Source organism: Rhipicephalus microplus, chromosome 6 (genome assembly GCF_043290135.1).
Source record: "Rhipicephalus microplus isolate Deutch F79 chromosome 6, USDA_Rmic, whole genome shotgun sequence".
Classification (NCBI taxonomy): domain Eukaryota; kingdom Metazoa; phylum Arthropoda; class Arachnida; order Ixodida; family Ixodidae; genus Rhipicephalus; species Rhipicephalus microplus.
In genome coordinates, this window is record NC_134705.1 from 159,605,802 (window position 1) to 159,630,630 (window position 24,829).

The following is a 24,829-nucleotide window of genomic DNA, read 5'->3' on the forward strand; positions in this document are numbered from 1 at the left end:
TAAAGTATTCGATGTAAGAAAGTATAACATGGAGAAAATTGAACACGCTCTGAAGAACGGAGGAAGTGTCAAAGCAGTGAAGAGGAAACTTGGGATAGGCAAAAATCAGATGTATGCACTAAGGGACAACGAAAGCAAAATAACTACCAATATGGATAGGATAGTTAAAATAGCGGAGGAGTTTTACAGAGATCTGTACAGTAGCCGAGAGAACCACGACCTTAATACTATAAGAACTAGCAGTAACCCAGATGACACCCCACCAGTAATGATAGAAGAAGTCAGAAAAGCTTTGGAGAGCATGCAAAGAGGCAAAGCTGCTGGTGAGGATCAAGTAACATCAGATCTGCTGAAAGATGTAGGACAGATTGTGTTGGAAAAACTAGTCACCCTGTTTACGAGGTGTCTCCTGACGGGAAGAGTGCCAGAATCTTGGTAAAATGCTGACATCATCTTAATACATAAAGAAGGAGATGACAAGGACTTGAAGAATTACAGGCCGATCAGCTTGCTCTCCTTCGTATACAAGCTATTTACAAAGGTAATTGCTAACAGAATGAGAACAACGTTGGAATTCAATCAACCAAAGGAGCATGGAGGATTTCGAACAGGCTACTCAACAATAGACTGCATTTATGCTATCAATCGGGTAATGGGGAAATGTTCAGAATACAGCCAACCACTATACATAGCCTTCATAGATTACGAGAAGGCGTTTGATTCAGTAGAGATATCTGCAGTCATGCAGACACTGCAGAATCAGGGTGTCGACGAAGCATATATAAACAACCTGGAAGAAATCTACAGGGGATTAACTGCTACCATAGTACTTCACAAAGAAAGCAACATAATGTCAATAAAGAAGGGTGTAAGGCAGGGGGATACAATCTCCCCAATGCTATAACACCGCGTGCTTACAGGAGGTTTTCAAGGGCCTTGAATGGGAAGAGAGAGGGATGAGAGTTAATGGAGAGTACCTTAGTAACCTGCGGTTTGCCGATGACATTGCACTGCTGAGTAACTCCGGGGATGAATTGCAACTTATGATTATGGTGTTAGACAAGGAGAGCGGAAAGGTAGATCTTAAAATTATTCTGCAGAAAACTAAAGAATGTACAACAACCTCCGAAGAGAACAGCGCTTCGAGGTAGGTAATAGTGCACTTGAAGTTGTAAAAGGCTATGTATACTTAAGACAGGTATTAACCGCGGAGCCAAACCACGAGATTGAAGTAACTAGAAGAATAAGAATGGGGTGGAACACATTCGGCAAGCACTCCCTAATCATGACAAGTATATTGCCACTGTCCCTCAAGAGGAAGATATATAACAGCTGCATTTTGCCGGTACTTAGCTTCGGGGCAGAAACCTGGAGACTTACAAAGAGGGTTCAACTTAAATTGAGGACAACACAGAGAGCAATGGAAAGGAAAATGGTAGGTGTAACCCGAAGAGACAAAAAGAGAGCAGAGTGAATCAGGGAACAAACCGGGGTTAAATATATCAAAGTTGAAAGCAAGAAGAGGAAATGGACATCGGCTGGGCATGTAGTGCATAGACAGGATAACTGCTGGTCATTAAGGGTAACTAACTGGATTCACAAAGAAGGCAAGCGGGTTGGGGGGGGGGGGGGTACAGAAAGTTATCTGGGCAGATGAGATCATAAAGTTTGCGGGCATAAAATGGCAGCAGCAAGAACAGGACCGAGTTGACTGGCGGAACATGGGAGAGGCCTTTGTTCTTCAGTGGACGTAGTCAGGCAGATGATGATGATGATGACATGCTTTAGCCTGCACTGTCGACAGTCGCACATCGTTCTTGCCGGCTTCGACAAATGTGTGTGCAGTGCATAAAGGGTGCCCCAGCTATCCTTAGCGGTTAAAAATCTATCGACGCACTCTAAAACAACGCGATCAAATGCATGATACCCACTATTTCAAAGCGTAAGTCACATTTCATTTCTTGGTTTCTGTTTAATTGACTAAATAGGCATGTTTAACTATATTTTGGAGCAACGAAGCCATAGCTAAAAATGCTATGGAGAAAAATTGCAGATAGGTTTGAAATATACCCGATTAAACAGCTTCTAACTATATATCTGTTAATCATTGCTATTTTTCTGTTTTCCAGATATGCCCACTAAATACTAAAATACCACGTTATCTCACTCACTGCTAATAGGCAATGGGAGACAGAAGACTGCGATTGGACACAGAGACTCGTAGTCCGCTTTTAGTTAACACACACGCTGCGAATTTTTATTGTTCATTGTTAACAACTCACAGGAAAAATTTCTGATCGGCACTACTTTGGAGGTCAAGATCCACTGCCTATGTACGGGTGGCAGGTGAACGGTTGTGCAGCGCGAGCAGTCGTTTTCTTTCCTTTTTTTTCAATCAAGAAACTCGCTAGCAGACGCTGCCTGCGTCGGCATTGCGAGGTGAGAGAGGGGAGCGTAAAAGAGAGTAGAGGGGGGAGAGGACGCGCATGCGAAGTAGCGGCGTAAACGCCCCTGAGAGGGATGCCTAAAAGAGAGCGAGAGAGGGGGAGCGAGCAGACTCTGCCTGCGTCGGCGTTCCGAGGTGAGAGAGGGCGACGGGCGCACATGCACTGTAAGGGTGGTCACGCCGCACACAAGATTGAGCTCTACCATAAGATGCTTCGCGTCTAAAAGACTGATACTACAACAAATATAAAGTTGAAAACAACCCAATCAGACGTTTCGCAAGCTTATCTACAACTTTATCGTTGAAAATCACCCCCCAGCTTCATTCCTTCAGAATTTAGCGAATTAAATGTGCGTAAAAGACAATTAGAAAGAATCTTTATCACGTAAAATACGAAGTCTTGCGTATGCGGTCTGTGCAGTGACATGTACCTGAAGTCCTCGCAGACTCTAGTCTGGAAGGCGACTCCTCCTCCGCAGGTCCTCGAGCAGGAACTGCTGGCGGTCCAGGGACCCCAGGGACCAGACTCCTGGTATGAGCCCGGGTTCAGGCCCAGTGTCACGTTTTGCTGAAAGTGGTGCAGGTGCTGGTGTTGCCGCCTCTGACGACCATGGCGAATGAGCTACGTATACGAAAGAAGAAGAAAGGACGCAGTTATCGTAATATTTCTCGAATGCCATAGGCCATAATACAAACGAGACAGTAGTTCCGGTAAAGGTGGATGATTGAAGAGATTGAAATATCCTTGAACAGAAAATGTTATTACAGTCAGCATTTCTACAAGGGGACTTTTCTTTATCGAGTTGCTGCTCTGATGAAGACAAGTCAAGAAACGGCGCGAACCGTACAGGACAACAGGGCAGAAGGACCAAGCGTTGATAGGCCTATGACCGAAGAACCCGGCATATTCTATCTGCGTATCCTTTCAGCGGTGTTGTTGAATTGTACGATGCGAACACATTCGGACATCTTAAGCGCAACGCAGTGAAAAGAAGCTTTTTACAAATAATGGGGGAGAGAAAGAGAAGTACGGTAGATCAGTGCCCAATGCACTGGAAATGAACGGCACAAGAGTGCTTATTTGAGCCAGTTAGGAACAAATGGGACAGAGACGGACTGCGTTTAATGCGTCCCCGTCTTGTCCTACGGTTCAGGCTGTCTCTCGTTTACTACAGACTTGTAAAAACTGGCCCCAGTAAGCAATCTAGTGATGACAGATCCACTTGTAAAAATCTTAGCTACAGCGACGTATCCTGTTCAGGAAATCTTTCATCTGAGACGGTGTAACCTGCATATGTGGCCTTACGTGTGTGGCCACAGCAATCTACCACACAGCCACGCCAATGTCTCCGCACGTCAATCGTCACAATAAACTACAGGTTTTCCCGCTCACTTTAATGCAAGTGCCAGCTTAAATAATCTGCACGCAATTGGAATAATAGTCCATGTGCTAAACATTCAATCCAAGCGCCAACATATTTAACCCAAGCGCCAACTCAATGAGGCCGTGTGACAGTGAGTTTAATCCAAGTGCCACCGTGTTTAATCCAATTGCCAATGACTTTAATTCAGATGCCAGTCAGTTTATTCATGCACCAAAAACACATAGTTGGCAACATTATATAGTATAAATGTCAGAATAATGTAAATGTGAAGTCACATGAAGGGCTTTTCTCTTGCCTATCCCTGCTAGCGCTTATGAAATGAAGTGCGAAGTGCTATTACCCACTAACATTTTGGTGTCATAGGTTCAAAAAGAAACAGTGTGTATTAATTGCATTTACGGGTACTAAATGTATTTGCTCATAGAGTTCATGTTAGTCTATGCTTTATCGCTACTGCATTATTCCGGCTAATCATGTACACCATCGCATATGCATAGATTCGTGTCGTCTGTTCAGCAGACGGCATTTGGCTACTCATTCGCTGAGGCATTCGCAGTCGTCTGCCCGGCCCGGTGAGAAAAACGGTGACCGACAGATGATACTCATTCGTTCTTGAAATTAGAAATAACCATTTAAAAATTAACTTGCATTTATTTGGGTTCATGAAGAATTAAGTGTTTTATAAAATAATCAACAGAGATACTCCTATTTACACGTAAAAGACGACGCTAGTGTTGCTCAAGCGTGTTTGCTTGAAACCCGCGTTGATCGAATACACATGACTTTGTTGTTGTTGTTGTTGTTGTTCTTCTTCTTCTTCTTCTTCTTGATGATGATGATAATGATGATGGTAGTGATGATGATGATGATGATGATGATGATGAAATAAACATGTTCCGAAACAGTGTTCCCGAGCTTGAATGAAAAGATAACAGCTAATATGAATGAAACATATGACTTCGGTTTTATTCATCAGGATCATGAGTTAACGTCTTATGTGCACTGCAGGACGAAAACCTCTTCTAATTACCTCTAATTCGTTCTGCCGTGTGAGGGCCCCCTATTTTATTGAGGACGCACCTGCGTTTGACTCATCACTGCCCACAGTCAAGTTTTCTATATATTGGCACGCATTCCGGCACAACAATAACCATATTATGTATTTTGTATCACATGACCTGGCCCGGTCATGTACTGCTATACGAATTCAATTATGAACTTTGTTGACGAACACAAAATATTCGTTAACATTCTTTTGTTGCCATTAAAATGACTCAACCCGGGCCAAGCACTCATCTACAAACTTGTACAAAGCAAAATATAAGCGCTCCTAGTGCGGCTTAAGCAAACCGTGGTGGCAATTTTTTTTTCACGAATACTTGCAGCGAATACCAATAACAATGACTTATTCTACCTTCCAACTATTGTCTTTTATATTATAGGAACGCATTTCAATCAAACTGTCATTTTTACGTCTCGTATTCTGCTTTTCATGCATGAATTAAACTGACTGGCACCTGAATTAACGTCGTTGTCAATTGAAATAATTGTGGTGGCACTTGGATTAAATTCACTGGCACGTGGCCTCATTGAGGTAGCACTAGTGTTAAACATGTTGGCGCTTCGATTAAATATTTGGCACATAGATTAAATAGCTCGGCACTCAGATTACTTCAATGGCGTGCAGATTATTTAGGCGGGCACTAGGATTTAAGTCAGCGGGAAAACCTGTAGTCGATAGATACCCATGTCTTGCCTAGATGTTTGTGAGACGTGCTCCTTCTGCTATGCAAATAGAAAGTGGTTGGTGTAACATCAAGTGGCATGAAGGCAGAAAAGTAAATCAACGAAGAAACAAGTGCAGCCGGTGTTCATAGTTGACAGAGAGCGAAAAAATGTAGTTGAATAAGCCACAAAATGAGTAGAACAGATTTGCGCTGGTAAGTTAGAGCGATGAAATGGCTTCCATAATAACCGTTTCCCAGATATCGGTTCGAGATCATTTAGTCCTGCATCAAACAACCAGCTATAGCTAGGCTTTCAACACAGACAGACAGACAGACAGACAGACAGACAGACAGACAGACAGACAGACAGACAGACAGACAGACAGACAGACAGACAGACAGACAGACAGACAGACAGACAGACAGACAGACAGACAGACAGACAGACAGACAGACAGACAGACAGACAGACAGACAGACAGACAGACAGACAGACAGATAGATAGATAGATAGATAGATAGATAGATAGATAGATAGATAGATAGATAGATAGATAGATAGATAGATAGATAGATAGATAGATAGATAGATAGATAGATAGATAGATAGATAGATAGATAGATAGATAGATAGATAGATAGATAGATAGATAGATAGATAGATAGATAGATAGATAGATAGATAGATAGATAGATAGATAGATAGATAGATAGATAGATAGATAGATAGATAGATAGATAGATAGATAGATAGATAGATAGATAGATAGATAGATAGATAGATAGATAGATAGATAGATAGATAGATAGATAGATAGATAGATAGATAGATAGATAGATAGATAGATAGATAGATAGATAGATAGATAGATAGATAGATAGATAGATAGATAGACTTACGTGTCTCCTGCCATCTGCCGGAGAGTCTAGCAGCAAGAGGAAGGCCGCTAGGAGCACAGCTCCCCTACTCCTGCGTATAAGAAGAAAATAAAAAGAGATTTGTGAGTATAACCAAATGTCTTGGAAAGTGCTGTAAATAAACAATAAAACAGATTGTAACCAACCAAAGAGAATAGCTCAAGTGAACAAGAACATAAATTTCCCTACCACAGAAGCTGTTTAAAACAGCTTGATGAAATGCTTTATTGGACGCGTTGGTTCATTCTGGAATAGATTTTAGCGCTAACGGACATTATACTTGTGTGTTCTTGTGTGTTGTACGTTTGCGTTCAAATTAATTCCATCCAGAATAAACCTAACAGAGACAATTTATAGGCTGTACTGCTTAAGCGCGAGTGAAAACAGAAATAAACATGTTTAAATGAACAATAAAACAAAACTTAACGTTGGAAAAGCTACACATATATAGAATGAACAAAACTAAGCACACATACACGGATACGGAAAAGAAAGAGCATTTGTAAGGAATGCACGTCGCGAACGCACATTTACGTTGCACATCAAGAAGCAACAACGTGAAAGGAACGACTGAATAAACACAGACGAGAGATAATCCCCACAATCACGGCACTTTCTTTAAGGTTGAGCAGACACGAAAAACGAGTCGAGGAGGGTCGCATAGGGGTTCAAGAAGGCGATTAACGTTGTGAGAGCAAGCATGCATATAAGTGGCTGCAAGCAGCAACAGGCCTAATCCTCGCGGCTTGAATTCCGCGCTGCCTGGGCCGTGACGAATGTCCTCATTCTGTCAGTTGCTCTGTTCGACACCGCTTCGGAAGAGGCGCTGCCGTACTGCTGGACGCGCGTGCGCGTCCTTGAACTTCGATGGCTGAAGTTTCACGGCGCTTGAGAGTCAAACAGAAGACAGAAAAAGTACCCCGTGGCGTTTGTAGAGAGATTAATAACGACACAGATTAATGCTGTCAGACAGAAGTGCAGTCTCGCTTTCGAGAAGATTTTGCTTTCGGCGCGACCGCAGTTCACCGCTGAGGCAAGAGGATATGGTCAAGCAGACGTTTACTTGTTTATTTTGTCGTGTTTGTGGCTGTTGGGCCACATAGACCTTCCCGAAGAGAGATACGAGGGCGTGAAGTATGCGTGACCACCCAAAACGTGCTTCTAAAAGAATCGGCGCCCGCCATTGCCCTCCTGTGCAGCAGTCCAGAAAGGAGATGCTGTTTCTCTCTCTGCCCCTCTCTGTCTGATCGAAAGGTTTGTATAAACATGTTGGGAAGAATAAACAAACAGGAAAACACTATTTGTCTATACTAGAGCCCTATGAATAAGTGAACCTAACGAATAATTATCGTATTGCGGTTAGTTCCAGTCCGTTCTGCTATTGCAGGCCACGCTGAGGGCACGTCCTTCCCGAAAAAGTGCGAGAGTGACAGACAAACGTTCATCTATACCGATGGTTCATATGTGTACTAACAAAGACGTTATTTGTTACGTACGTGCTGCCGAAACCTTCTCCCCACTATGGAAGAGAAGGTGTCTGTACAGGACAGTTGACAGAGCACAGTCCAAACGACGGAGTCAATTAATACCTGTAGAGAACCAATTACAATCGGCTACATCGTAGATCTGTTACAGTGGACTATAGAATCATCATCACCATCATCATCATCATCATGTGCCTGACTACGTTCAGTGCAGGACAAAGGCTTCTCCCATGTTCCGCCAGTTAACCAGGTCTATAAAATAATTATGCCGAATGTGCCGAAGGCACCACGCGGTCAAGTGTAATGTCGAGATTCTAGAGGACACAATAAAGGCAATGTTGTGTAAGGTTGTTGGTTCGCGCAGGTCAACTGCGGGACGTGGCGCCTACATCCTACCGTTCAATTATTTCTATCCGGCCATCCAGACCACAGCCCGGAATATAAAGCAGGAAAATAAGCAATCACGCACATAGCGAAAAGCACAAAGCACGCATTGCATGCAACACAGCCAGGTCTTAACGATGATCCTGGTCAGCACCTCCTCTATCTAGAGGAACCGTTGCCCCGCTGCGGTGTTTTAGTGGCTAAGGTGCTCGGCTACTGACCCGCAGGTCGCGGGATCAAACCCTGGCTGCGGCGGCTGCATTTCCGATGGAGGCGGAAATGTTGTAGGCCCATGTGTTCAGATTTAGGTGCACGTTTAAAGAACCCCAGGTGGTTGAAATGGGCGAAGCCCTCCACTACAGCGTCTCTCATAATCATATGGTGGTTTTGAAACGCTAGACCCCACATATCAATTAGAGGAACCGTTGCCCTCCGCTAGCTTGGGCCCACCGAGCCGAAGGATCTGTTGTAGGGGCCTGCTATTCCTCAGTTGTAGTGTGGACACTGATCCTTCTTCTATCCTTCTCTATATGTCTTCAAACATTTTCGTCCACCATTCTCTTTGCCACCGAAGAAGACGCTTTCCCTTAAAAGGTTGCCGAAATAGCACCATTTCTTCACTTCATTCGCAACGTCCTCCTCAGCCCATATGACTAAAGCCTCAAGGCATCACTACTATAAATAACATTAACCAGTGGCTCACTGACTTCGAATCGTAAAAAATGTGTAGAGTCGAGGCCAGTTAAGAAAATTCAAATGGGACAACGCAGCTCCTGGACATACACTGTACTGCACGAGTATGCATCTGTTAACGCCCTGAACAATGAATATAACCGCGTCAACCTTTCTCAGTACCTCTGTGTCAAAAGCACCACGGCACCTGCTTGTATACGTATACACGGCTGAACGACTAATGCATTGTATCGCGAAGGCACGTAGGATATATCCTTATACTATTTTGGCAAAGGGACATAAATGGCACATGAAGGGCGAATTTCTCCTTACACTCGTGACCATGAGGCCGCATTTTTTTTACGTAACGTACGTTGGCTCCATCGGACAACAATTACTTTAAGAAAATACAAAAGGGATAATAACACAAAATCAATGGCAACGTCCATGTTCACAAAACAAACTAAACAAGGTGTTGGAAACATATTCCAAAGCTGCGACGCCGAGAAAAGCAGTCTTTCGCCTGCTCCATCGGACATAACAAGTAACGGCTTACTGATTGTTGATTTTTTTTTCACTTCTCCCGGCTAGCTCATTCGTATAGTGCCACTAAAGAAGATGTATCTGGTTCGACTCCCTAAATAGGTTTGGGCAGAAATCACGTGTGCGGTACGCATGCACGAACGTTCGTCTGTCCAGAATTCTGCATGCGTCACGCAAATTCTGCTAAGCTGTAAATAATTCCTCCTCTCACTATGGCCTACCCACTGAATCGTCTTCCAGAGCAAGTGCGATTATTTGTGACGGTAATTGTAAATAACTTAATTAAAACAACACCTACTTGGCTAGAAGTTTCGCGAGCAGTCAGATAAGTATAGTTCAAGTCACACTCCAAACTCTTGGCTCAAAACACAACTGAAGTGAGCCTGTCAATCAAATTATAAAACAGTAAATATAGTAGGTTAAATGATAACACAGAGAGATTTTGCAAAGCACAATATATTTTTCTACCGCTCTAGTCATGTACAAACACTGGGTTGTTTTACAACGTGACAACGCATGTCAACCTTCTGGGATATATTGCAGATCTTTAGATTTGCCATTTTAATGCGGAGGAATGGAAAACTGAGCGTACGCTAAGCGCACTGATTGCGGAACGTCAGAACGCAAGCAAGTTTTGGAACGCTAAGCTGGTTAGCGCCTCTTCCGATACGGGGTTAATTCTAAGACCTCTCATTTGTTGATACATCAACTGTCCTAATCACTTCCTCCGACAGTAGCCTATGATTCTGTCCACGTGGACGACGAAAGTGTCTCTCGGTGGTCTCAAACTTACGCTGTCCGGCGCGAGCTATTCCATCTTATCCTTTCCGAACTCTTCATTCTATCACTCCACCAAAATCACTGCTGCTTTCGGCATAGCGTCTCCCATCCCTTGGAGTCAATTAAGTTGCCATAAATGAGCACAGGTTAATCCGTTCAACACATTGCATGGGCGGTGCAGGTCAACTCTTTTTTGTTTTCTTAATGTCGACTAGAATATTGACCGGGTAAGTTTGTTACGCAGTCCACTTCTATGACTTCCTAACTTTCTCACTCAGGTTTTCACTTTGCGCATTTCTATATTTTCGTTTTACGCCTGAAATCTTTCCGCTACATCGCAATCTGCGTTATCCGTAACATCTCGAGTTTCCTTGTTGTCCTCCAATTTCCGCACCACACGTGACTACTGTGGATTCTGAATAAAAGCCGAGCTCAAGAAAAAAAAAGAAGTAAAGAAAGAAACAAGAACTTCCACATACTTCCATTGCAGTTACACGTTATAGGGCACAACATGTCGTCAAATTTTTTGCGCACCTCTGTGAAGGATATAGTGTTTTTTTTAGAACTCGCGTACTTGCTCTACTAGAGGCATAAGAGTGCGTTTAGATCAATCGAGGGCAATGGCGGGAAATACAGTCGTGTCCGCCCCGGTGGTACAGTCTATATAGTCACCATGCTCGGCTGCTGGCCCGAAATTCTCGGGTTCAAACCCTGTCGTGGCGGTCGCGTCTCGATGGAGGCGAAATTTCAGCGGACTGTATAATGTGCAAAGTCAGTGCCCGTTAAAGAACAGCAGATGGTTGAAATTTCTGGAGCCCCCTACTACGGCGACATTCTCGTCATTGGTTTTAGCGCGTAAAACCTCGAACTTGTGGCTATTGTTAAAACACAATATCGGCGATAGCTCGATAGCGAATTTGTACGAGAGTCCATACGACGCGGCCTTTCGAGAGTTTAGCACTCAATAAGCACAAATATCTTACTGAACAAGAGTTATGCACACCCAATTCTCACAAGGAAAACGCTACTCACGAATGTGCCTTGTAAGCTGCCATGCACTGCTTTGGTGCCTTGCGGTGAAGACGACCGCGTGATGCAAGTCCAACCAGCGGTTTGTCTCGGTCAAAGAGCGAAAAACACAATAAAACTGCGTCGACGTGTCCGTGAAATTCAGGTCCGGAGAAGACTAGACGTAGGCGCTAAAACACGGGTCATAGCCGCTTGCCCAGAAAGGACGAGGAAAAAAAATCTAATAAATACGATAGATGTGGTAAAGAGGATGGGATATATGATACAGCATAAAGAACGACGGATGAAGAACTTGTCGCGACTGCTGTCTCGCGCGTCGCCGTCCGAATCGCACCGAAATCGTCGACAAAAAGATCGCCTTTCAAAGGAATCGAAGGAACCCCCATCTACTCTTGCCTTCTCTACCACATCTCTTCTCCTCCTCCCCCCACTGTCGTAAGAAAAGCTGGTCGTTCGTGAAACAATGTTTCAATCTACAACATCCTGTCCCGCGTGACCTCGTGACGTCACCCGCAGAGTCCCATTCTTTCCTTCTCGGTATAGTACGGTGCCCTCAGTCTCCAGTCAACCGCCATCCGCTTTTCAAAGTTGCCTTCTTTTTTACTTTCTTTTTTATCACTTCATTTTTACACACACACGCAGCTCCATTTTTTTCGTTCATCCGTACAGGCATTAAAAGCTAGGCTAGTTGGTGACAACACTTGAACAATTTTTGAAACAGTGCAACGACCACGCCGACGAAGAGGAAAGATTGATTGATTGACATGTGGGGTTTAACGTCCCAAAACCACCATATGGTTATGAGAGACGCCGTAGTGGAGGGCTCCGGAAATTTCGACCACCTGGGGTTCTTTAACGTGCACCCAAGTCTGAGCACACGGGCCTACAACATTTCCGCCTCCATCGGAAAGGCAGCCGGGAATCGAACCCGCGACCTGCGAGTCAGCAGCCGAGTACCTTAGCCACTAGACCACCGCGGCGGGGCGACGAAGAGAAAAGAAGGACTCATTAAAGCGCTAGATTGAAATGAATGTTATACGGATGAATGTTGCACACCAATGTTTCAAAAACATTAATCTATAGTTGCAGCGCGGTAGACACTGTTGCCACGGCACGTATGATGCGAGAAGGCTTGGAAACGTCGCAGCGCGTCTTTTCATGCCTCACTGCCTTGTCGATGACACCTCATAAAAAGAAGCGTCTAGCGGGACTCCTTTCGAGGCGTCAGTCCTTTGCATGCTAAGTAAAGAAAAAAAGAGTACATCGACTCTTTTTTTTTTCTTGCGAGTTCTGGCTTGCCACCTATATGACTCCATTGGAAGAGACTCGTGAACAATCTTTGGATGATCCCATACTGAGTATACTCTCGGTGGAGAGTCGTCAGGCTCAAAAAAGAGTTAACTAGGCTCATTAAGGATGTTCGTAGGTCAGGTACCAGGAAAATCAATCGAGAGAAAGGCAAGGAGGATAAAGGCATCCCTAAAAAGTCCATCCATCCATCCATCCTTCCGTCCTTCCGTCCATCCATCCATCCATCCATCCATCCATCCATTCATCCATCCATCCATCCATCCATCCATCCATCCATCCGTCTGTCCGTCCGTGCGTCCGTCTGCCTGCCTGTCTGCCTGCCTGCCTGCCTGCCTGCCTGTCTGTCTGTCTGTCTGTCTGTCTGTCTGTCTGTCTGTCTGTCTGTCTGTCTGTCTGTCTGTCTGTCTGTCTGTCTGTCTGTCTGTCTGTCCGTCTGTCTGTCTGTCCGTCACACTAGCTCCACCTGCTGAGTCATCCATAAACTAGGCGGTCATGAACCGGTCACAGTAGAAGGACAGACCCATGGCTTTAGGAGCATCACACCGGAAATTTCGAAGGGTGTCAGAACCACCTCAACTACCCTCTAGTTATGGCCCTATATACATCATTAGAATGATTGTTCACATTTGTCGCATAGAAGCCTTGATGTACCAGTGGCGTAGCCAATGGATGGCACATCGGGCCCTCCACCCTTCCCGAAAAAAAATTCTGACTATGCCCCTGTGATGTACTGTGGGCACCTGTATACATGTGTGTGTGTGTGTGTGTGTGTGTGTGTGTGTGTGTGTGTGTGTGTGTGTGTGTGTGTGTGTGTGTGTGTGTGTGTGTGTGTGTGTGTGTGTGTGTGTGTGTGTGTGTGTGTGTGTGTGTGTGTGTGCGCGCACTTTCATTTATGTTTTTTACGCCTGTGTGTATACACTGTCATCTAAAATTTCTGTGTGGTGTGTATTTGTCGGATAATCACACGAAGTGGCAATCCCGCATGGTTTCGGTTTATGTTTCAGCTTGTAATTGTAACAAAACTACTTGCTTGACAGTTACTACCAGCAGTTACTAATAGGAAGTGAATGTTGCGACAAGCGCTTACTACTTCAAGGTTAGTACATGCTAAATACTTCTTCTTTAAGAGCGTAAAGTTTGTTGGAAGCTGTTAGACATATTGACCTCGGGTCACTTCTAAAATATATAGACTCGATTTTCCAGACCATTCCTGATGTGACAGACTGTCGCCATTTCCGGTGGGACTGCAAGGAAACGACCTAATTCTGCTCAAGATTGTACGAATCTGTCGCGTTTATGTATTTTTTTTTCAGAAGAAAATGAACGCAATGTTGACCACTGTTGTTATCAGTGTGATTATCGTTCGCAGGCAGCCCCCAAAACCACCGCTGAATCAATGACACAACGGCGGTGATGTAACATTGAAACGAAACCCCCCCCCCCCCTTTTTTTTTCTTTTAAAATGAGTCATGTTAGTGCGGGACGTTTCATCAGCCGGATCACCCCTCAGCCGTAATTCACGAAAGACTCGTGAGACATGCACAGTTCGGTGCATCGGACAGTTCAATAAACTCTCGCGTGCTCTGGGATTCAGCGGAAGCGCGCGCCCTCGTCATTTCCGTTCGCGTAAGTCTGACCAAATCGTGAAATGGCGTTATTAGCGGAGGTTGCTCCAAGACTATGAACTCCATCCACAGCCTTCACCGTCTTACTCGCAGACCGTGTAGATGTTCCATCCAATCGCATTTGGTCATTTTTGTGACGTGAAAGGCTTTGTGTATTGCGGGTAACTGGTGCTGTTATGCAGACACATGTTTATTGCGCTGACTTTCTGCTTAAAATCTTCAACTTCCTGATAAATTTCATCGAAAATTGCGATATCACTGCTCGGGGAAGTGCGATATTTTGAACACAAACGAGGAATTTCTAGCTACAAATATGCGCAGTCTACATTTGCAGCGAAAAAGTGCTTACGGTTAAAACGAAAACCACTTAGCACGACGTTTTTGTCAGATTAATGACAGGAACACTGCAGTTATGTTGGGCAGGGCTTAAATTTATTCTTCGGTTGTCAGCATCTATAGCGGTGAAATCATTCTCTAAGCGTAGCATGTTCGCGGAGGTTGGTGTTCAGACTGGCGGTTATGTTCTGCGTACGACGGAACAACGAAAACATCGTTGTTTCGATTGATTGATTGATTGATTGATTGATTGATTGATTGATTGATTGATTGATTGATTGATTGATTGATTGATTGATTGATTGATATGTGTGGTTTAACGTCCCGAAACCACCATATGATTATGAGAGGCGCCGTAGTGGAGGGCTCCGGAAATTTTGACCATTTGGGGTTCTTTAACGTACGCCCAAATCTGAGCACACGGGCCTACAGAAATCGTTGTTTCGTTACCGCCCGATACTGGGCAACTCTTACTCGATTCCAGGCGCATTATAACGCCGTCATGGAGTCACAACGAACTAGGTGTACATGTTATTGTATACAATGTTTTGGCAAGGGGGTCAGCTTTAGTCAGATTGGTTAACGTTGACGCACACCTACCGAAATATTGATGCAGTTTAATGAATATGACTTAGGATCAAGCGAATCGACGATAACTGTCGCGGGAGAAGATACAACTCAAAAGGTGCATGGTGGTTACAGTTGCCAGAAGTGACAACCTCTCTCGTGGTGATGACTGCTTATATCGAAATAACTCTGCTTTCAGAGGCCTTGCATACACCGAAATGTGTCAGTTGCTGGTTTTGTCAGAAGTACAAGCAAAAGAATGTAGGTAAACAATTTTAAGTACAACGAATACTTCCCCTGGTGAAACAGAGGTTCAGGCTCAAGGAGAAGATAGTAGCTTCAAGTGGTCAGAAACCATCCGAATAAGGAGTTTGGCCAGAGCTAACGTTTCTACGTAGGGACTGTCGCTTTCGTCAAAGCAGCAGTGTTTCCGCCCTCACAAAGACGTGTCCTCTCGTCCCAACAGACTTCATAGCGACTCCCCCCCCCCCCCCCCCCCTTTAAACCGCTTTGAATACTTTCGCATTTAGATCGGGTTAAGAGAGTGGATAACAGAAGCACCGGCCTTTTGTTGCCTCTAACACTGTTTTACCACAATTTGCCCTTAACAGGAGGTCCCGATGCAGTCTTTGACATTGGGGCCTCCTTTTGGGCCTCCTAAACACATGTAACATTCTTACATTCGTATCAATAAAAATTCAATAAAAATTTCGCTTGTACGTTGTTAGTGACACGAGCCACGCCGAGTGATGCTCTTTCTCTTTTAAACACTTCCTGTCAGCACGAACTACCAGCTTCCCGAATATATATAAAGTGTCTTCTAAACATGAACATCACTGACTCAAGATCTCAGGAGTTATATTGGATGCATATGATATTGCAGCATATCTTAACTGAGGATAGAGGCAAATTAACTATCAGTATAATTAAAGAACATTGAATGAATGACTTCATTGGAATACATTGGGACATTGCGGCACCTGGCGGAGCAGATCTGCACTACGCTCTTCGTTCTACGTGGCCTCCGTGATTTTAATCGGGAGCGCAAAAAAAACGCAATCTTGACCCAAGGGATACGCAAGGGCACAAGGACACTAACGTTAGAGCGCCACAAAGGGAAGATCAGGGCCACCTCCAGAATTTTTTGAAAGACGTCGCCGTAACAACTAGCACAAGCCCATGAACTTTAATGCCGTGAAGACAAAATATGCGGTGCTAAGTGTACTATGACTAAGAGCGCACATAGCTGTGCGCAAAAGGAGAGGGGCAGAAGGACGGTCACCCACATTATTCACCTAAGAAGAGGGGGTGGAGGCGAAGTCTGCCCCATACACTGACCTCACAGGGAGGGGGGCCACTACGATAAACCTTCGCCCCCCTTCCTGCCCTGAAGATGAACCCGGCGCTCACTCATGCCAGCATCCACGGACGCATAGTCTTAGACCTCGTCTACTTAGCACCGCACCTCTTGTCTTCAAGCGATGAACCAACTAGCTCAGAAACAGGCGTCCAATTTAGTGCGGTCTTTGTGAACACATTGTCACGAAGGCAATGTCTCGCGGAAAGCTTTTTGTTTTTCAGCTACAGCTGGAGTTCGTTCTTTGCCAGACGCTCTTGTTAGGTGCTCTATTTAACGACTTGTCTCGAGGAGGGCGCCTCGACGAGAGTCTGAACAGAAGAAGCTGAATCCGGTTGGTCACTGTGCGCTTCGCGCCAAACCATGCACCGCTCCGTGCTCCCGACCAGGCTGCAGAAATTTGGTGCCTTTCTTCTTTTTTAACCACTACCACCACCACCCCGAACGAGCGCGCCACCGCTTGCCTCCTCCGAGGCAATCGGGGGCCGACATTTGAGCACTTGTGTGCGCGTCAAGGTCGTTTTAGAGAATGTGCCCATTTCAAAAAACTGCTACAGTTTTGTTGCGAGGCAGGCTTCCCGCGACCATAAAAACTCGTGTTGACATTGCTTATCCTCGGCTTGCCTGATTGGTCCGCGCAGCCGTGGAGCCTGAAAAACCCTATTTAAGCAGCGACTCGGGCCCTTGGAGTGAACGGACCTGGGGTCAACAGCGCAACTCACCATCGGAGACCACTTATGCAAGCCGAGGGGTGTGCCATCATTTTCAATGTTTTGTATTTGTGACTTAGTGCATTGTGTAAATTTAAGTTGTGTCAAATAAATGAACCCCCAATGAGTGCTCCCCGAAATCATCATGTCGACTTGTCATCGCTTGCCTGTGCGGAATCGCTCCCACGCTTCTTCACCTCGACGGTCTTCAGATGTGTCTAGCTTAAACAACCCCGAAGTTTCGCTACAATATGCTGAAGTAGCATGCGTCGAATAAGTATAGGTGAAAGTTTAAAGGACTAGAAGGTAGTTTTTTCTTAATATGGGAATAAACTGACGTTCGTTAAGGACACCCTAATCGAAGAACTGGGCATGGCCACGGCACGTGACAAGAAGGCGAGACAACCGCTGGTCACCAAGAGTAACAGACTGGAATTCCAAGGGAAGGCAAGCATGGCAGGAGGAGACCGTAAGTTAGGTGCACAGATGAAATTAAGAAGTCCGTAGGGATTATCGGGCTGCAGCAAACAGGTGCCTATGACAACAGCAGGGAGCGGTCCGCTCGCAGTTATGATAGATTTTCATATATATTTTGCTATGTGCTGTGAAATAATATGCGTTTCCGTAATGATGGTTCTTTTTCTTACGTTTTCCTAATGCAGCTATCTGTCTAATATGATCTTGTTCCACATCTGTATAGCCCACCAAGGGCCGACAGTATCAATCAATTAGCAAAGATCAATAATGTTGATTGGCGGAACTAAGTCACTGTCCTGATGTCACTGTCCTCTCTAACAGTGACATCAGGTGTGCCCCAGGGAAGTGTGCTGGGGCCCCTGCTTTTTTTGTTGTATGTTAATGATTTAGTGTCTGTGGTTGGCGATACTGTGAATATTGGAATGTTCGCGGATGATATCATGATTTATACTGAAGTGCAGTCTGCTTCTGATCAACATCGGCTAGATAAGGCTTTATGTGACATATCATCTTGGTGCGACAAATGGGGCATGAAAATTAGCACTACAAAAACAGTTCTTTTACGTATAACCAGGAAACGAAACCCCATAACTTTCCGGTACAAAATTAAAAACACCTTAATCGAGGAGGTTAGTAAGTTTAAATACCTAGGTATCGTATTGAACTCCAGATTAGATTGGAACGACCACATTCAGCAGGTAACTTCTTCAGCGCTAAAAAAACTTGGTCTTTTACGGCATAAACTTCGAGGTACACCTAGTAACGTTAAGCTTTTAGCGTATAATTCCATAATTAGGCCTAAACTGGAGTATGCAGCGGTTGTTTGGGACCCGTACACAAACAAAAACATTAACGAATTGGAGAAGGTTCAGAGGAGGGCTGTCCGTTTTATTTATAATAAATATAAAAGAAGTGATTCTCCGTCAGGTATCATGACACTCAATAAAATCCAACCACTACACATTAGACGCCAAATGGCCCGCTTAGCTTTTATGGAATCCCTAATTAAGTGTAAGACTGGATTATCACCCACTCCATTCATTAGTCCGTCCACCACGAGGAAAACACGACACACACATAGCCACAGTTTATCCCCATTCTTTGCCCGAACAAATACCTTTAAGTTTTCATATTTTCCACGCACGGTAGATGACTGGAATAAATTGCCAGAAAGAATTTTTAGTGGAAATTTTATGACAGCCCTACACGATCATTTTAGAAACTTTTAATTACTGACGATCGGGTTTTTAGCAATGTTACTTGAAGTTGTGCGTGATTTTCTAGTTTTATTTGGATTGGAAACCCTGCTATGTTTGTGCGAAAAGTCGGTTTCACCGTGGCTTGTTTATTTTGTAGTTCTAAGTGAATTCTGCGTTTTGTTGCTTCATTGTTTTTTTTTTTTTTGCATTGCATTGTATGTGCATGAACATTCTTTTTTTCTGCCCGTCCTGCTTGGACCATTAAATTGGTCTGCAGTATTGTATAAATAAAAAAAAAAGAGAAATCCTTTACCCTACAGCAACCGTAGTCAACCCGATGGTGGCGGCCATCATCATCATCATTATTATTATTATCCCACTGACTTATATATATTATATATATGGATGGTCAGGAAGGCAACACGTTCGGTTCACTACCCTGCACTGGGGGAAAGGATAAATGGGGGTAGAGATAGAAGAAGAGAGGGCAGAAAGAAACATAGCACCACGAGCCCACATGGGTCAGCACGTGTAGTCTATAGGCAGGGTGTGCGCGTAAACGTGCCACCGCGCACGTCGTCGACCGTGGGCTCCTTGGTCGGAGGTTCGCGTGCGCGCAACCGATTTACCGCCAACATGCGGCCAGCGCGCGGCGGATGTGTCGCCCCTTATCGAAGTGGGTCGTTCGTGGGGCGGCCATAGAGGTCTACAGTTGCAGAAGGCCGCTAATTGGACTGCTGCAATCCGGCGATACAAGGCGTGGGCCGAGGATACCGCTATCACCCGTTTCTCCTACTATGCCGGCTGCTGCTGCTCTTTGACTCGAAGCGCAGGCTGCTCGCCCGAGAGACGGAAGTGTCGAAGGCTGCCAGAATCAACCCCCCGCCCTTTTGGTTCTTTTGTCTTCCTTTCATTTCTCTGTATAGGCTTGTGACTCAAAAGTCTCGACGGTGTGTATTGCACCACTGCATACGATACGTATACGCGTGCCCCTTTTTGCCTGGTCGTAGTACATACACTTGTGGTCGACCAGTGTCAGACAGCAACGCGTGGGTCGCCGCACTGTACGAGAGATTATACTTGCGACACTGCACCCGTGCTGTGGTGACCCCAGGCACGAGTCAACAGCCGTGGTGGCTTAACGGATACGATGTAGCGTTGCTCAGCAAGAGAACGGGGTTTCTGTCGCCGCGTTGACGTGTCGGGGGCGATATGCGAGAACACCCGTCTCCCGCTTCAACATATACGCTCCCTATCAGCCTTTTTCACTCAAGGCTCGCTGGGCGCCACCCCAGTCCTCTCTGGGCTGTTGTTAGTGCACGTGATACCCCCCAAAAAATGCTTACCTATGAAGCAGCGCACGACGACAAGCACAAAAGGAACGATAGGGAAACCACGCTGCTTCCTTTTTGTGCATGCCGTCATGCGCTGCTCCATATGTAATCGTGAACTATCACCGAATCGCCCAACTTTCGACATTACCAGAAAATGCACTGCCGAGGCTACGACGTCGGTTTTTGTACTCTCGTGCAACAGCCCAGAAAGCAGGAAATCCTCCTCAAAAAGGTCCATAGGCATCATCATTGGTCCACTGTGGGCACTAGCGTAGCCAAAAAGTGCCACACCAAGCTCGTGCCCCCCCCCCCCTCCCAAATTCTGCCAACGCCCCTGCCTCTGGACTCTGGTATGAATGAGCGTGACCCCCACCCGTGACTGCTTCGGCAGTGCACTGCCGAAGCAGTCACGTCACTGAGCACCAGCGTTTGTTTTCAGTGATGAAACTGGCCACACTGCAAGATTCACAACGACGGCAGACAAGAACTCCATGGCCCCAACGCAAGCTCTTCGTACAACCGCACCTCACAGTCCAAAAGGGAGGTGCTCCCTTCTCTCCGCTGAAAAGTCCTTAGGTTTACATGCAGCTAACGTACCCCGTAGGGTCAGAATTTTTCCCGAGTTCCCCACTATACAAAGTGTCTCGTCGTCATCAGCTAATCACCGCAATTTTCCTTTTTTAAAATGAGCGTGTCGCTTTCATCGCTAGTAATGTTGATGGCGAACCACTCACTGTCGCCGGGTGCCGCCCATGCATTGAAACAGAAACGACAAGAGTTTCGCCGTTTTGGGGCACTACATATTGCAGTCATCGTCGAATTCCGCGATTTTATGATATTGTGTTATGGCGGCATTTTGCGCAGCCTATCAGAGGCTCTGTATAGCAGATGCTCGAACCAATCAGAGATGACAGACGGGATACTTGGAGTACAGAGGTGACGGTCACTGCAATTGTGCCGAAGCATGTCGCTATAGCTTTATGTGTGCTGGCGCTTTGAGGACAAAATAACCTGAAATGATTTCCTCTTAGTAACATAAACAAATCTTGAAGGCCAGATGAAACTTATAATGATCGTCATTGAGCGACGATATGACACTAGATGAATTGCGATACTCTTTAGCTCGTTGAAAAACAATGCTTCTAGACAAAACAACACCATTAACTTTCAGGAAACAACGTTGCGCTAGTATGCGTATGACATTTGAATCACAAATTTTTCATTTCTTTTTATTTATTTATTTATTTATTTATTTATTTATTTATTTATTTATTTACAGAATACTGCAGGCTCTCTTCAGAGCCCATGCAGGAGTGGAAAAAAAAAAAAGAAAAAAATCACAAGCAATCAGCAGTCAAGGCACACAAAATTAATAAATGTACGCATGACAATTAATATTCAACAGCAATTTTCACCACATAAATTAGTAACAATTCGTGACCAAATTAAGTAAATTTACACAAAACTATACACACCAATACATATTCGCAATAACATATGGCGCAGCGATAGGAGCATTTTGGGGCTTAACGTTATGAAGTGATAAAATCAAAGTGTTCAATGTTCTGTAACGACTCAAACGGCAGGGCGTTCCAGTCTACAATGGTCCTGGGAAAAAAAGAGAACTTAAATGTATTGGTACGTGTCTGGAATGGTGTTATTGACGCAGCATGGCGATTTCTAGTTTCTCGTGACGTCAGTGGTTGTATAAACGTAGAGGCATCTAGTGCGAAATGTTTGTGTTTTAACTGAGAAGAAATTTTAATCTCAGAATTTTGCGACGAAGTTGAAGTTCTTGTATATTATTTTCTTTCATGATAGCTGTAGGGGAGTCTGTCATGCGGTACTTAGAAAATATAAACCTGATGCATTTACGTTGAATCATTTCTATGGCATGGATGTTTTTCCTAGTGTATGGGTCCCAAATGACGCACGCATACTCGAGAGAAGGTCTAATGATGGTATTATAGGCTAACAGCTTCACTGATGACGGGGCAAAACGAAGTTTGTACTTGAGAAAGCATAGCTTACGGAAGGCGGATGCGCAAATGTTCGATACATGCATATTCCAACTTAGATTTTTGGTTATCGTTACGCCAAGGTACTTATACACACTGACCTCCCTGAGTACGTGAGTTTGTAGCGCATATGGAAAAGAAAAGAAGTTTTTCTTTCTAGTGATGTTCATGTACACTGTTTTGTCTGAGTTTAGCTTCATATCCCATTGCTTACACCACTGGTAAACGTTATCAAGGCAGGTATTTAAAAGCTGTTGATCATTCATGGTAACAATTTCCTTGTACAGCACGCAATCATCGGCAAATAGCCTTATTCCGACATATTCAGGGACAACTTCAACAATATCATTTATATAGATTAAAAAAAGTAGGGGCCCTAAAACACTTCCCTGAGGAACTCCTGATGTAACCTGAAGTTTAGATGAGCAGTGACCATTTATATCAACAAATTGTGTTCGATTTGACAAGTACGCGGATACCCAATTTACAATAAACTCTGGAAGGCCAATATTTTTAAGTTTGAAAATCAATTTATTGTGGGGAACTAGATCAAAAGCCTTCCTAAAGTCTAAGAAAATAACATCAATTTGCCCGGATTTATCAAGAATAGATGCGAAAGTATGTATGACTGTGACCAGTTGAGTAACAGTGGACAAACCTTTTCTGAACCCATGTTGAAATGGGGTTAAAATATTGTTCTCATTAAGAAAATTAGTGATGTAGTTAGCTATGACGTGCTCGAGAAGCTTACAACAAGAACAGGTAATAGATATAGGGCGATAATTTGTAATCAATAATTTATCTCCTGATTTGAGTATTGGTACAATTCGCGCTATTTTCCAATCTATCGGAACAGAAGAAGAAGACAGGGAGGCGCGGAAAATGATCACAAGGAATTTAGCAACCATCTCAGCGTATCGACGCAGAAATGCGTTGTGAATGTTATCGGGACCAGGCGAAGCTTTAGTCTTTAAATTCAGAAGCATAGATACAACTCCAGATAAGGACACGATGTCTGCGTCGAGATAAGGAGAGGTAGCAGAAGCCCGTGCGCTGTCGCAATCTTTTTGGAAAACGCTTTGAAAGTACTCATTGAAATGTGTCGCTATGCTTGTTTCATCTACAACGATTGTATCATTGTGAATTATTTGAAGAGTACCTTCTTTCTTGCGAGATAATTGCGACCAGAATTTATCAGGAGCCGTCCGTATGAAGTCTGGAAGAGTGTGTTGAAAATAAAATTGCTTAGCACATCGGATAGACTGGTTTAAAAGTGTCTGGTTTGTGTGAATAGTTGTCTGAGATGCGCGGTGACGTCGTAATCGTTTTAGTTTCCTTTTTTGATGCAAGATGTCACGGGTGATCCACGGATTTTTTTTCGCGATCCTTTTCATTTTATTTGGCACAAAATGATCTATGCAGTATAGACATAACCTTTTAAATGTCTCCCATAGCTCAGAAACATCAGACCCACCAAAATTGCTCAAGTTTATGTCAAGAAAGTCTAAGACGCTTTCATCCGCTGCATGAAGGTAATCTTTGACTGCGACAGTTTTAGAAGGAGCACTTTTCTTTGTCAAGAAGTGGCATACGCACTTCACCATATAGTGGTCTGAAAGACCAGGTTCAATTGTCACAGAAAAGTCGGTCATGCATCGGCTCAAAAAAACAAGATCTAATATAGAAGAGGAACTACCCTGAACACGAGTAGGTTGTCTAACCACCTGTTCCAAATTACAGCACATCAATAAGTCCAGTACACTGTGAACATGAGCACTGGGTTCATTAGAAGCAAACGGGTTCTCCCAATTTACACCAGGAAGGTTGAAGTCACCAGCAATAATTATTTTTTGTTGTCTAAAACCCAAGACGTGATCACATAAATCCTGCAAAAACTCCGGTGGAGCATCGGGACGGCGATAAATGGCTACTAGTACTAAGGAAAAGCCCCAGCATGACAATTTCAAGGTAATAGTTTCATGGTTATTGATTTGTTTTGAAAGTGCTGCTGAAATGTTTTGTTTAATCAGGACAGCAACGCCACCTCCTTTTGAACTTCTATCTCGACGAAATACTTGGTACGAAGGCGGAAATATACTGTTGTCGTGAACTTCACTTCGGAGCCAAGTTTCAGTGATCACAACAACATGAGGGCTGTATCCCAAGATCAAAGCTTCAAGAATATCACTTTTGTTCACAATGCTACGCGCATTGATATTTAAGAGGCGCAGTTCCTCAAGGCGAGAAGGTATCTGTCAATCCCTGGAGGAAACTTTTCGCCGAGTAACCAGTTCAACCCTCGAATGTGTGACATCATCCCATACGTAAAGTTCGTTATCTATTCGCAGTTTATCATGCAGAAGAATCACTTTCTTGCCCTGTTTTTTTTCCTCTTTTGCACTTTGCCATAAAAGCTTGCGTTTCCTTAGAGTATCCACCGAATAGTCATTCTGAATGTAAATTTTTGTTCCCTTTAACTTTCGTGCATTTTTAAGAACATCCTGCTTTTCGTTATAATTTTGAAAGG

General features: G+C 44.2%; 1 protein-coding gene across 2 annotated transcripts in view; it reads right to left on the minus strand.

Moving 5' to 3' along the window:
- LOC119167246 (papilin) overlaps positions 1-24,829 on the minus strand; it is a 213,790-nt gene that overhangs the window by 95,886 nt on the left and 93,075 nt on the right. Inside the window, exons 1-3 of one of the 2 annotated variants that reach the window (XM_037418695.2) lie at positions 11,372-11,730; positions 6,459-6,528; positions 2,878-3,068 (exon numbers count right to left, since the gene is read on the minus strand). In XM_037418695.2, the coding sequence (XP_037274592.2) occupies positions 2,878-3,068; positions 6,459-6,528; positions 11,372-11,394 (284 nt within the window). In that variant the 5' untranslated portion in view covers positions 11,395-11,730. Of the gene's footprint in view, positions 1-2,877; positions 3,069-6,458; positions 6,529-11,371; positions 11,731-24,829 lie in introns of those variants that run through there. The other variant, XM_037418696.2, reaches the window with a different exon arrangement.